At 42.1% G+C, this 15,472-nt stretch overlaps 1 protein-coding gene across 5 annotated transcripts in view; it reads left to right on the top strand.

Moving 5' to 3' along the window:
* LOC139467859 (regulatory-associated protein of mTOR-like) overlaps nt 1–9,719 on the top strand; it is a 40,560-nt gene extending 30,841 nt beyond the window's left edge. For 3 of the 5 annotated variants that reach the window (XM_071249366.1, XM_071249365.1, XM_071249364.1), the window contains 5 exons: nt 1,510–1,640; nt 2,687–2,773; nt 3,123–3,239; nt 3,520–3,649; nt 4,511–9,719. In XM_071249366.1, the coding sequence (XP_071105467.1) occupies nt 1,510–1,640; nt 2,687–2,773; nt 3,123–3,239; nt 3,520–3,649; nt 4,511–4,579 (534 nt within the window). In that variant the 3' untranslated portion in view covers nt 4,580–9,719. The remainder of the gene's footprint in view (nt 1–1,509; nt 1,641–2,686; nt 2,774–3,122; nt 3,240–3,519; nt 3,650–4,510) is intronic. The other 2 variants (XR_011653654.1, XR_011653653.1) reach the window with 2 other exon arrangements.
* The last annotated feature ends 5,753 nt before the right edge of the window (nt 9,720–15,472 follow it).

The raw sequence follows: 15,472 nt of genomic DNA, 5'->3' as shown, positions 1-15,472 counted from the left end.
ATGCACGGGAGTAGTTGGTTGCCAGTACCCGATAGCGTGTTGATAGAGCCTTGATGAGATTGGGTGGTCAGCGTTTCAGATTGTGTGTCATCATGTGCAGGTTACAAAGCTTGTTGATAAAGCCTGGACAAGACTGGGTGGTCAGCGTTTCAGATTGTGTTATCGTGTGCAGGTGACATAGCTTGTTGATAAAGCCTAGACAAAACTGGGTGGTCAGGCTTTCAGATTGTGTTATCATGTCCAGTGATAAAGCTTGTTGTTCATGCATTCATTCTTGTCAGGCCCCATCTTGAGTATTACAGACTGCTCCTATTGAGCTTGAATATTACAAGTATGTTGTAAAGCATTATGTATGGGTTAAGCATTATGTACGGGTTAAGCATTATGTACGGGTTAAGCATTATGTACTGGTTAAGCATTATGTACGGGTTAAGCATTATGTACTGGTTAAGCATTATGTACGGGTTAAGCATTATGTACTGGTTAAGCATTATGTACTAGCTAAGCATTATGTACGGGTTAAGCATTATGTACTGGTTAAGCATTATGTACTGGCTAAGCATTATGTACGGGTTAAGCATTATGTACTGGTTAAGCATTATGTACTAGCTAAGCATTATGTACGGGTTAAGCATTATGTACGGGTTAAGCATTATGTACTGGCTAAGCATTATGTACGGGTTAAGCATTATGTACGGGTTAAGCATTATGTACGGGTTAAGCATAATCAACTGGTTAAGCATTATGTACTGGTTAAGCATGATGTATGGGTTAAGCATTATGTACGGGTTAAGCATTATGTACTTGTTAAGCATTATGTACGGGTTAAGCATTATGTACGGGTTAAGCATTATGTACTGGTTAAGCATTATGTACTGTTAAGCATTATGTACTGGTTAAGCATTATGTACTGGTTAAGCATTATGTACTGGTTAAGCATTGGGGGTATTTCTGGTAGGTGAACATCACTTAAGATTTGACTTAAATGCAGATTGAATGGTTATAATGTGTTGCCTTATACCGGGGTGATTTGTATTAACCACATGTCTGTCTGGTCCATTATCTACGAGTTGTTGTGACTTAAGTGAATTATTGCTGACTGTATGTAAAAATAAAGGGAACATACAGTTCTACTCAATGGAAGTTAAAGAACACCCATTTTTTTCATGTGACAATAGACCTACTCTATTGTGCCTGAAGGATGTTGCAACACACACCCTCCCAGTTGTGTGCTATGAGTAGTATATACAATGTAATACAGGTCGAGCCAACACTGAACACACCCGGACAGTAGGGTCTTAATGTAAAGTCAATTTGAAGAGATGATCTTAAAAACTGCCATTTGCTTTGTTCTCAAATGTGATCTAAAAATGTGTTACTTTGTAGCTGCTGATGAAGCTACAGGTATTACTACAGTGGACATGAACTGGAGCTGTTCAAACTGTTGCTTCAAGCATGTCTGGTAAAGGTGGTGCAGAAATATGACCTATCAATGATGCTGTTTTTCAGGATATTCCCACCAGCGCCGACAGTTGTGTGACGAGTCTGGCGTGCGACTCTATGGGCAGATCACTGCTGATTGCTGGCTGTGGAGACGGGACTGTTCGCCTCTTTGACAGGAGACTTGCTCCCACGGAGTGGTGAGATTACACATATAAAATATACAGCTCAACTTTTGATAGGCATATTCTGAGTGCCCGGGTGGTACTGGATGTTTTCGAGTTTTGGGTGTACATATAGGATGCGATTTTGGCATGGAACTATTGCATGTTAAGTTTTATCCCTACCAAATGTTGAGTAGTATGTGTTAATCAAGACCATGTAACAGGGCAGAGGAAAATATGTAGCGTTTCTCACTGCATACTGTTATTTGATAGTCCACGTGAAGAAAATATTGTCCACTGTAATTTGAGCCAATTCATAAGAGTGTAGGCGCTATGCCAGTACACGATGTGGTAGTGTCACCACTATGCCAGTACACGATGTGGTAGTGTCACTGCTATGCCAGTACACGATGTGGTAGTGTCACCGCTATGCCAGTACACGATGTGGTAGTGTCACCGCTATGCCAGTACACGATGTGGTAGTGTCACGGCTATGCCAGTACACGATGTGGTAGTGTCACCGCTATGCCAGTACACGATGTGGTAGTGTCACTGCTATGCCAGTACACGATGTGGTAGTGTCACTGCTATGCCAGTACACGATGTGGTAGTGTCACCGCTATGCCAGTACACGATGTGGTAGTGTCACCGCTATGCCAGTACACGATGTGGTAGTGTCACCGCTATGCCAGTACATGATGTGGTAGTGTCACTGCTATGCCAGTACACGATGTGGTAGTGTCACCGCTATGCCAGTACACGATGTGGTAGTGTCACCGCTATGCCAGTACACGATGTGGTAGTGTCACCGCTATGCCAGTACACGATGTGGTAGTGTCACTGCTATGCCAGTACACGATGTGGTAGTGTCACCACTATGCCAGTACACGATGTGGTAGTGTCACCGCTATGCCAGTACACGATGTGGTAGTGTCACTGCTATGCCAGTACACGATGTGGTAGTGTCACTGCTATGCCAGTACACGATGTGGTAGTGTCACCGCTATGCCAGTGACGATGTGGTAGTGTCACCGCTATGCCAGTGACGATGTGGTAGTGTCACCCCTCCTTCCTGCTTCCAGCCGAGTGATGACGCTGAAGGAACACTCCGGCTGGGTGGTCAACGTACACCTACAGAAGGGAACAGAAGGAAAGATCATCAGTGCCAGGTAGGAGGAAGCTGTGTCCTACAACAGTTGCTCAGCAACACTTGGTCTGCTGCAGTCACATTCACGTAATCCTGTCAATCTTCACAAAATTTCAAATATGGCTGAGAACAGGTAGAGAATTTAGGATCATGGACCACCCTCTGGAAATCAGCCGATAACAATGATAGAAAACTCTGTTTGTCAAGGTATATAATGCCATCAAGGTATATATCAAGCTACCAAGGTATATAAAGCTATCAAGGTATTTAAAGATCTCTGTGAGAAGTGACCACTGGAGAACATATCAGAATGTTGCTTGTGATCTGTTTTGAACTTTTTCCAAACTGCAAGCCCTTGCTTTCTCCATCAGTGCTGGCGGCGACATCAAGATGTGGGACCCGCGATTCACAGAGTCAGTGCGGAGCTTCTCAACCCAGTCCAGCATTACATCCATGGCAGTCCACCCTCGGGCTGATGTTATAGCATGGTACGTACACAACGTTACTCACATAGATAGCAGTCCACTCTCGGGCCGATGTTATAGCATGGTACGTACACAACGCTACTTACATAGATAGCAGTCCACCCTCGGGCCGATGTTATAGCATGGTACGTACACAATGCTACTTACATACCTCAATGAACCGCCGAAAAAAATCTACAGTAAATCCCTAACTGCTCTTCCAAAATAGCACCTGACTATAGTTACATTAAGTTCACAGACATTATTATGTGCAAGGAGACCTGATTGAAGAATTTACTTCCAGTGGGTCGGTGAACCAGTCCATCAGTGTGTACAACCAGAGTGGGGACAGCCTGAGTCTCATCAAGTACCACGAGGGATTCCTGGGCCAGCGCATCGGCACCATCAGCTGTCTGACCTTTCACCCCTACTTAGTGAGTACATTGCAACAAATTACATCCTACAGTCCCCCCTGGGGATTCCGGGTTAGAATAGGTTCCCACCAACCTTTGGAGTACTCTGAGCGCTGAGGTGATCCATACCTTACATAGACTTAGACAGTCATAGCGCTAAGGTTGTTTTGTACAATGGCACTCTGGTCATTAGATTCGACCAGAGGGATCAGGTGGTCAGGCTCAGTGATTTGGTTGTTTGCGTGTCATCAGACCCCGACAGTGTGTATTGTTATTCAAAATTTATCAATCACTGGATTGTCTGGTCATGATTTGATTATTTACACCTGCTGTCATGTAGATGGAATATTGCTGGCAGTAGCAAATCTGAGATTGATATGACAGTCAGGAGGGTCACCATGAGAAATATGAGAATGAACATGAACAAAATAGACAATATTTAAACTTAACCAATGGATTCCTCTTTACTCTTCCATCCTGGTGTCGAAACGTCCGAGAACAAAGTTTCCAGCTTCAAAAAAAACATCTGGCCCCAACACATCCCATATATCACTACAGTCACCACTGATCATGGGTCAAGCACAACTGCATTCCCATACCGTGCGACCCCAAGTGATACGATCCCTTGCAATCCGATCACCTGACATTCCCTGCACCCTCATTCTCTTTCTTATCACCTGGTGGATAGGACCCCAAATCAGAAGTGATGTTACTGAATCATTAGTGCATATAACCTTCCTAAAAATGTGGCTAGGGCTCTGAGACTTTCTTTTGGACATTTTAGTCCGTAATGATTTCTGGGGCCTTCTGGAAATGATGGTGGAGGGGCTGCTTCTGTATTCGAAAAAAACAATTCTAGTTGCCATGTGTGTTTGTCTGCAGGTGAGACTGGCTGCTGGCAGCAATGATGCGTTTGTCTCCGTGTACTCCAGCCCAGCCAAGAGGAGTTGACGTTAGCGATGACTAGCATTGAGAGAACCGTCACATCTACTGCCACGACAGCTGCTGTGTGTTCCTGAATGTTGTAGAGAAAGTATGACCTCATGTTTAGTAGGGCTTGGATGATACACCAACTGTTTGATCCGATACGTATCATGATACCTTGCTCTTGATACGATATGTATCACGATACTTGTATGTGCTTATATCTGTGGTGTGTAAGCCATTGTTTTCATAGAAAGGATGGCTAAATACCTGGCACACTGACGATTTACTGTTGATAGTGTCAAGTATGGCGCAATGGATGACAATATTTACATTTCACCACTAGTGTCACTAATAATTAGTGTTTGTGGAACAGTTATTAAAGCAAATGTTTAAGGTAAGAATCAATACTTTTTACTTGATGTATGACTGTGATCGATACTAGTATCGAGAAGTAAAAAATCGTGATCCGCTGATGCATCGGTGTATTGTCCCATGACTAATGTTTAGTGATGCTTCCTAGACCTTCTAGATGTTTGTCAATCAAAATCTTTATTACACCAGACCTGTGATGTGACAGTTAAAACTTGATGAATGGACAGGATATGATCTATGTGGGGTTTAATTAACAAGTACTGCACATTGCAGTTAAAACATGTTTTACATTACCATGATTACATCAACTAAATATTAGCTTGTTTGAGTGCAAAATCAGCAGTGTTGGAAGCACTCCTAGAATCTCCAACTCATGATTTGGATAGAAGTAGTGCTGCACATGCTTCAGGAATGGACAGGAGTACTTCTGTCCTTTGAAAAAAAATTGTTGGATAGTGAAAATTTGGAACAGAAAAACACCTCCAATTTAAATGAATGTTTTGCCATATGAATGATTGTTGAACTCTGGGTTGCATTTCTACAGTGTTTAGATCCCTCTTAGAGACTGTAACAATATGATGCACAAAGCGCTGATTAATCATGATATCCTAGGCAAATTGCTCATATAGCGAAGAAGTGAATGTTACAGATTGCAGCAACAGCGCATCCTCTGTGTGTTTGAATTATCATGGTACCTGTGTATGAATTCTATGAAAGGTCCTAGCAGTTTATCAAGATGAATTGAGTATGATTATAATTTAACACATTGTCACTACAACACACTTGATTGTGTATTTTCACCAAAATCACTTTATACCAAAGAAATATAAGTGTGTCGTTTTTATCCGTTTCATAAGGTTCACATTTGAGCAGAATATCCAAGGTGTGGTTTCACTTTGGTAATTAGTTGAAACTAGTGAAAATGAAGGTAACATAAGCAGTCAACACTGGGTTGCCACACACTCACTGGCAAGCATCACAGTTTTAATACTCTTCATCTACTCCAGTATAGTACACACAATACTTAGACAGAGCTCCAATTCAAGTTTGGGAATTGTTCATGGATGGGCTTGCTGAAATATGTTGATCTGACAACTTCGTCCCGAAGATTATGGTATCGTTCATTCCTTCTGTTTTGAAACTCACCTACCCAATATACAGGATTTGTTCTTTGTCATTATGTATCTTCTCAAGTGTTGTTGTGAAATTCAAGAAAAGTGTGTCGCATTAACAGGTGCATCAACATGATAAACATGAAGTGTAACTTGTAATTCATGATTCTGTGCAATATTACAAACATTTCACCAATGTGTACAACGTCAGAACGTGTTCCAATGTTTTGCATGGTTTGGCCTCTGGAGTAGCTAGACATCCATACATATACACAGCAATAGATCAGGTTGTTTCAACAGCCGTCAAAGTCCAAGATTTACTCTGAAAACAGGTATTTTCACAAGAGATGAAGCATAGGGATTCATGTAGGGGCCTCCTTTAATGCATATGGCTGTTGACGGGTGTGGAAGTGTTACACAGAACATATGGCTGTTGACGGGTGTGGAAGTGTTACACAGAACATATGGCTGTTGACGGGTGTGGAAGTGTTACACAGAACATATGGCTGTTGACGGGTGTGGAAGTGTTACACAGAACATATGGCTGTTGACGGGTGTGGAAGTGTTACACAGAACATATGGCTGTTGACGGGTGTGGAAGTGTTACACAGAACATATGGCTGTTGACAGGTGTGGGAGTGTTACACAGAACATATGGCTGTTGTCGGGTGTGGAAGTGTTACACAGAACATATGGCTGTTAACAGGTGGGGAAGTGTTACACAGAACATATGGCTGTTGACAGGTGGGGAAGTGTTACACAGAACATATGGCTGTTGACAGGTGTGGAAGTGTTACACAGAACATATGGCTGTTGACAGGTGTGGAAGTGTTACACAGAACAAATGGCTGTTGACAGGTATGGAAGTGTTACACAGAACATATGGCTTTTGACAGGTGTGGAAGTGTTTCACGGAACATATGGCTGTTGACAGGTGTGGAAGTGTTACACAGAACATATGGCTGTTGACAGGTGTGGAAGTGTTACACAGAACATATGGCTGTTGACAGGTGTGGAAGTGTTACACAGGACATATGGCTGTTGACAGGTGTGGAAGTGTTACACAGAACATATGGCTGTTGACAGGTGTGGAAGTGTTACGCAGGACATATGGCTGTTGACAGGTGTGGAAGTGTTACGCAGGACATATGGCTGTTGACAGGTGTGGAAGTGTTACACAGAACATATGGCTGTTGACAGGTGTGGAAGTGTTACACAAAACATATGGCTGTTGACAGGTGTGGAAGTGTTACACAATACCTAGGCTATGGCTGTGTTGACAGTGCTTTGAGAAATCCTAGAATGGTTAGTAGATGGTGATCTCATCATTTTGTGATAGTTGTCAAGTGTGTACATATTCATTGTTTCACGGGTGCCATCCCAGTGTGTGTGCATGTGAGAGAGAGAGAGATATTCTTGTAGTATCCCACTAGACCTGTTACTACCTGTAGATGATCCATGTAGACGTTGTAGTCAGGGAAACTAGTTGGACACGGATCAGGACCATATCACTTCTTTGTAGATTAACCATATGTATCCCTGACTAGATAACATCTGTACAACTGTGATGATTATGTTTTTTGTTTCTTTTTTCATGTTACTGTGTCCTTTGCAAGATGCACAGATACAGCTTTGGTGATCTCCTTACCCCGGGCTAGAATCCCTCCCCTGGTCCCCGCTCCACAAAGCGATCTTAGCGCCACAACAATTGAAAGCCTATGTTAAAGTGTGGAAGTTACAGTTACCTTAGCACTGATGAGTTTTTTTTAAATTCACTTACCCAAGACTCAGAGATGCAACTTTGGTGAATTTCTTTGTCCCTGACTAGATTCCCTGGTCTCAGATCACAGAAACAGCTTTACTTTCTTCACACATATACCTCATAAACATAGTTATGGCATTTCAAACTTTCACACTGCTTTAGTATAAAGACGTGAGAACTGTACACAGCAAGGTAATGGCTGTTTTTAAGACATTTGTGAACTTGCATCAGGCTGTGCTGTCAATTTCCAGTTCATCCTTATTTGTTTGATTTGTTTAGTACCGGGTGGGATGGACCTTTTTGTTCTTAATATGACATAACACTGATGATGACAATAGAGCCTGACTCCATGTAGTCAGATGGCTGCATTGGTTCCCTACCATCACTCTCAGGCCATAGTTCCTGGAGATTTTCAACACAGTTGCAGGGATTTGATCTGACCTGGCAATCATATGTACTTGGGAGGACAGATAGCATGTATCAAGTACATGAAAACAGAACTGACATTTGAGATGTTTGACGTTGATGTTTTCTGTCAGTTATGGAAGCCTTCAGCGAAGACGTGTCATGACACAAACTGTGATATTAACAATGGCGTCATTTACACCTTTGATTAGTGCTGAATCGTGTTGTATAGTAGTGGATTGCGGTGGATTGCATAATACTGAAACTACTGTCAAGCTGTCCACCCTCGTGTGTATGTCTCCATTCTATTGGGATGAATACCCTGGACAAGAAAAGAAAAGTATGTTAGGCTAAAAAAAATAATATGCTTGGTTCTCAGGCACCGCCCACATCATAAAATCCACCACACGTTTATATTTCCATTTTCAAAAAAAGAAATAAATCTTTAAATATTCCACATCTTGAACACACAACTCCGCCAAATGCTACAATACATGAGAACAACAAATTATTGTAACAAAAATTTGGTAACATACTAGCTTGAACAACTCAACTCATTTTCAAAAGCCATTGCCTGAGAACCAATTCTTTTATTTTTTTACGCCTTAGCGAATGAGTCCAGGAGAACACACTTGATAATCCCAGATGTCTAGCCACATGCATGCCAACCTCATGTCTTACTGTATTAAGCAGTACAATTGCTTGCTAGGAATGAATGGTTCTATCTGACTGCGGTTCTGTTATTATGTTGAGTTATGTTGTGGTCCCAGGCCAATCGTTATTTGTTACATTATTGACATAATTTAGTCTTCCTGACCTGGCACTATAGTTGATTGTCAATGATTTGTTGCTTCAAAATACCATTTTATGTATTGTTAAGTTTTGGTTAATCTATAGACTAATCACTCTCAATGTATGTACTGTCATTTCCTTTAGATTTGTTGAGTGTATTGAAATTTTATTTACATTTTAGGTGCTACTTATCTTGTGTTACCATGGTTACTAATGTATTTGGGTTTTGGGGAAAGAGCTAGCTGCTTAGCATAAAATGACTAGCATTATTTGGAGTTAACAGATCCTCTGGTCTTTCTTTCCTGAATAAATAGGTGAAGACAATCGAATAAAACTGATGACTGTTTTTCTCCTTCCAAGCATTATGAAGGATACAAAAGTTCATTGTAGTTCTTGTGTAGTGTCTTTGATGCACAGATGATCAGTTGCAGTCTCTGCTGGGCTGTCCTGCCTGAATGATGTGGACTCTGTCTAACACATTTTCAGGGTTTAATTTTAGCAAAATGTAAAAGACTGAAACTGACATTTATTGTGAGAAAGAATACCCTTTGATATTGTAATATAATAATCATTTTATTGATTGTGTTCAAATGTACAGATAATTGTAAATACGAGAATTATGTGATTATGGGGATGAACTGCCTCTAGTGTAAATTTGTGTTTATTATGTAAATAATACTGAAGTATCACTTGTAGATAAATTGAAAAATCAATAAAGAAAGTGTCCAACTTCATTGTTATGTTCTGTGTTTCATCAAATACAGTTGAACTTATCCAAATTGGAATCTCAAATGGAATCTTTTTCTCCAGTCCCCTCAGTTCCTTAATAATTTATCATTACTCAAAGTGACCTACAAGTCTGTATTCAGACTTTTTACGCTTCAGACTTCGAAATTAAAATTATGGTCCCAAGAACCGAACCGAATGTTCTCTCGAGTGTGTGAGCTCAGTGATTGTCAGGCTAAACAACAATAATCCAGAATGTAATCCTATTGATCTTAACACTTTGTTGTCCGCTTCGTTAAGTAGAATTTACTCACCTGTTAATGAGAAGCTTAGCTTAGTGAGATCATCAGTAAGCAGACTTTCTCCAATATCGTATTGCTTTTTGTTTTGTCTTCAGTCCAAATTTTTGTACCAGACTTTTTTACCGAGTCCGAATTGGACAGATTCCCCTGTATTTCTTCTTATTCAGCTCTGCAGCTCGGATTGAAAAAAATACAATCCCTGAAAATACTTTTAAAAAATATTTATGCTTCAAACTGGCCTTACATTGATGCTCCAGCTGTTTACATCTGCCCTTCCATTGACACAAGAACCATGTAGAATCTTGAAAGTCTTCTGTTGTGGGGATATGTTTCTTTAAACTTCAAACCATTACTCTGCCACAGAGAAGTATGGGGTGCATAACTCAAAGATCGATAACTATTTCAGGACCAAACTGACGTAAATGTCTGAATGCTAAGTGAGCTAAAGCCATGTTGCTACAATGTGTGAAGCCCATTTCTTGTGTCCTCTGCCATGATATTGCTAAAAGCGGCGTAAAACCATAGTCACTCACTCACTAAAGCCATGAAGAATTTCAGTTCAGTGCATTTGTTTTCGGCAGTCAACTGGTGGACCTCCCAAATGGACTTCTGTGTATGTCAAATTGAACACCTGGTATTCCATTGTGTACAGGTATCGCTTGGAGCCCAGTATTAATGCTTGCATTTATATTTATGATTTTTTAAACTTCTCTCGAACAAACTTATCATCACCATGGTACTGATGGTGCATTACCCATCAATCTGGGTAATGCACGCTTTTCATATTGATTGACCTACACGTGCTGAACACATGATTTCGAGGCATCGTCTTTGAATCATATATCAATGACTGCATTCAGGCCAACATAAAAATTATGGCCGTTTATCCCACCTCTGCTTCTCTTCGTCGATGCCTCAACTGTGGGTTGGAAAGCTCATTGTCAGGAACTACAAAATTCAAAGCAGTGATATTGGCGGTGTCACATTGGGTGACGCTTCTTCGTGCCCCCAATCTGATGATCCAGTCTGACAACCTATCCGCCATCTGGTACATAAATAAGATTGGCTCCACCAAGTCAATGTCACAACTCTCTCTGGCACTTGACTTATTTCAACTGATCAACTCAGTCAGCATTCAAGTTAGAGCAAGACACATCCTCAGCATCTCCAATGTCACAGCCAACTCCTTGTCTCAACCCGACAAACCGTCTCCCACAGAATTGGGTCTGCATCCAATGATCTGGATTTTGCACACACAAAATTCCATGACCCAAAGGCGATCTTTTTGCAAACCAGCTTCAACACTCAGCTCTCCCGGTTCACATTTCCCATCCCCGATCCTCTGGCTTGGGACCACGGCATGTTAGCAATCTCGTGGGAGGGCCTATACGCTATACATACCTATACACCTTTTCCCCCGTTCTACCTCAGGTCCTGCAGAAGATAAGGTCCGCCAGTCACCTCACACTGCTTCTGATCGCACGTCGTTGGCCAACAAGGACTTGGATCGCCATGCTCATACAACTCCCTGACAGAAGGTTTCGTCATATACCTCTGAGAGACAATCTTCTTCACCTCACTATCAGGTGCTCCAATCGTCGCCCAAAACCCTCAATCTGTGCGTCTGGCGCATTTACAGAAATCCCTTGTTGCAAAGGGTTTTCTTTAGAAAAGGTAGGCAAGACCATTTCCGAGACTCGTAGATCGTCAACCAAGTCACTGTACGTCATTAAGTTGAAGGCTTTTGAAGCCTAATGTTTTTACACTCACTACTGCTTCTCCACAACAAATTGCTGAATACCTCCATCATCTCGGTTGCCACGGTAGCTACATATCTTGCTACAATCACTTCTGTCATCACTACAGCAATGGGATCAAAGGTGTCTATGGTTGCTGAAGGGGCGGTGGGGTAGCCTAGTGGTTAAAGCGTTCTCTCATCATGCCGAAGACCCGGGGTCGATTCCCGACATGGGTACAATGTGTGAAGCCCATTTCTGGTGTCCCTCGTGATATTGCTGGAATATTGCTAAAAGCGGCGTAAAACCATACTCACTCACTCACTATGGTTGCTGAACTGCAATCATTATTTGGTTTTACAAGTTGGCGGACCACTTCCGACCACGCACCTGAGATCTTAACATCATACTTCATCTTATAACTTTGGCTCATAACGAAACCACTTTCATCTCGAACTCGCAACGGCTTCTTGATTGAGTGAGGTTCATGCATAAAACGTCAACAGAGTTCTCTTCGAATGTACTTTTCATGGGAAAGGTTTTCCAACCTTCATGAATCTTGCGCTGTCGCCTCTACTATAGATTGATATATACTCACATTCAAAAGAAACGCAAGTGGTTTTAAGCAAATAGGTAACAAACACGGAACCATAAACTGATACGAGTTTTAGCATGTAGTGAAGCCTGATGGTGGAATCAATATTTTTGGTTGCAAGATGTTGCCCGTCATTTCAACGTTAACATAACCACAATTTTCCGTCTCCTGCATCGATACAATGCTACACAGACCACAGATGACCTTCCTCGGAGCGGTCTTCCTAGGGTCGCCACACCTCGACAAGATCGGCAGATTTCCTGTCAACACCAGCGACCTCCATTCCTAACTGCAAGTGACAGTGCTCGACAGACCAAAGGAACACATAATCGACACATTAGCCGGGACACTGATCCGACGTCTCCGTTCCAACAACCTCAGATGTCGCCGACCAGCACGTCGTCCTGTTCTCCAATCACGGCATCGACAAGCACGACTTCAGTGGGCACAGGGTCATCGCAAATGGCGTCATCGTGAGTGGAGGCGTCTCTTCTTCTCTGATGAAAGTCTCTTTCTTGTCTCCAATGCAGACTGAAGAGTTAGAATTTGGCGGCGTCGAGGTGATCGTTTTCGCTGACAGAAACGTTGTGGAAAGGGATCCATGGGGTGGACCTAGCGTCATGATATGGGCAGGGATTGGACTTAATGCGAGACTTGGACCCATGTGCTTTCTGAATATTGGTCAAGGTCGGGGACACGGCGTCACTGCTCAGCGGTATATCTACCAAGTGATCAGATCCCACGTTGTTCCATTTTTTGCACATCAACAACACATTTTCCAGCAGGACGACGCTCGTCCCCATGGTGCCAGAACTCTCATGGCCTTTCTGCAACAACACAACATCCGTGTTCTACCGTGGCCAGATCTGAACCCCATCGAACATTTGTGGGATGTGGTTCAAAGGCGTCTGCATAATGTGCGCCCTGTCCCTACAACTGCCGATAAACTACGCACAGCTGCTCTGGATGTGTGCAGGAGGATCCCTAGGGCCTTCACAAATCGTCTGAACCACTCCAATGTACAGGAGATGTGTGGCAGTTATCAATGCTAATGTTGGTCACACCAGGTCTTGACTGACAATTTGAGTTTTGACCCGAAACTGTGTAAGCCCTTAACATTTGAAAAAAACCAATTATGTCATCTGCCTTTTAATCCATTAAACTGTCTTCAGTCAATTTTTTGTCAATCTTGTCCTATTAGTATTTCTTGTCTTTACTGTTGAAAATAAATAACATGTATACTGCATACTCGACTTGCGTTTCTTTTGCATGTGAGTATAGTAATTGTACTTTAGCTGCAATTATGGAAGGATGTTTCTGTAAACCTGATACGATTTTCGCATCCCACTATCTCCCAGACATCTGTAACTGACGTCCAAGGTCTGCGTCAATTTGTGACATTGGATCTCGCACAACAAGTGTCCAGGACACATCTGCGCATCCTTGTCCGATCCAGTTCCTTGTACTACGTCACTCTCTAGATACAATAAACCTTGGCCCCATTCTTAGTTTGTTATGATTTTTCGGGTTTTTCCCACACTGTATTGGGTCGACGATCCATTTGTGAATGTCGTCGATTGTTCCTCTTCTCGTCTTAACCTATTGATTCAATCCCTGAGGCGTAATTGAGTGTTTTGATGAAGCGTTGAAAGAGATGCCAAGCTGGTTTGTCCTATCGTCCATGGGAGATAGTGATAGGCTACCCGTCTTGTAGAGTCAGTTGGCCGGAGGGGCGGTCGGGTAGCCTAGTGGTTAAAGCGTTCGCTCGTCACGCCGAAGGCCCGGGTTCGAATCCCGACATGGGTACAATGTGTGAAGCCCATTTCTGGTGTCCCCTGCCATGATATTGCTGGAATATTGCGTAAAACCAAACACACTCACTCACTCACTCAATTGGCCGGATACCATTTCTGTATCGATTATAAGTCGTACATTGTATTGTCTGGCTTGACAATTACGCTCAGTTACATATATGAACACGTTACACATAGTGTGCCCAACTTCATGTGTGTTCCACTGTTCACGTGTCAGGGTCACAAGACTCTTTTGGAGTGTTTCATCCCAGTCAACGAAGCTTTGTGTTATGACACGAGACAGTGTTACTTAATATGGTTCTGTATCGCTTCCTCATGCATATCCTACGGCTGTTGCCTTTATAGGCTAAGGATTTGAGCTCCACCTTCCAACCGTGGGATAAATGCATAGTGTGAGAAAGGAAAAGTTTAAATTTTGTAAATTTTACGATAAATTGTTTAATTATAAAACGGCTGTTGCCTTTATAGGCTAAGGATTTGAGCTCCACCTTCCAACTGTGGGATAAATGCATAGTGTGAGAAAGGAAAAGTTTAAATTTTGTAAATTTTACAATAAATTGTATAATTATAAAACGGCTGTTGCCTTTATAGGCTAAGGATTTGAGCCCCACCTTCCAACCGTGGGATAAATGCATAGTGTGAGAAAGGAAAAGTTTAAATTTTGTAAATTTTACAATAAATTGTATTATTTTAAAACGGCTGTTGCCTTTATAGGCTAAGGATTTGAGCCCCAACTTCCAAATGTGGGATAAATGCATAGTGTGAGAAAGGAAAAGTTTAAATTTTGTAAATTTTACAATAAATTGTATAATTATAATACTATTCTATCTCACATACTGTATGCCCGCATCAACATTCCTTTAGCCTATTAGCTCTAGAAAGAGATCGCTGTGCAGAGTTGCGTCCCTTGGGCACTCCAGAAAGCTATGATTGTGGGTTCGACTCCCGTTTCGCCCCGATTATGTTTCTAGGTTTGTCAGCACCATACCCGTGCTCATGGGTTTCACCGAAGTGGTAAACGTCTGTGACCTGCATCACTTCGGTCTTCCCCCCCACATTAAGCTGACACGCCATGATATAACACAACTCACTCACTCACTCACTCACTAGAGAATGAGTTGGCTGGGGAAATCAGTGTTTAAGCGGGTGTAGGTCGATCGGCATGAAAAGTGTGCATGACCCAGATAGATTGGAGGCGACCATGGCGATGCTATGTGTGTTCGGGTGAATTGTTTCTTAGAAGCTGGAAACCTTTGTTTCGACACGTTTCAACTTAGGATCGAAAGAAGAATGAGAAATGC

Source organism: Haliotis cracherodii, unplaced genomic scaffold (genome assembly GCF_022045235.1).
Source record: "Haliotis cracherodii isolate W230 unplaced genomic scaffold, xgHalCrac1.p SCAF_2, whole genome shotgun sequence".
Lineage (NCBI taxonomy): Eukaryota > Metazoa > Mollusca > Gastropoda > Lepetellida > Haliotidae > Haliotis > Haliotis cracherodii.
Note: the sequence above shows the minus strand (reverse complement) of the source record. Positions and strands in the feature narration are given on the sequence as shown.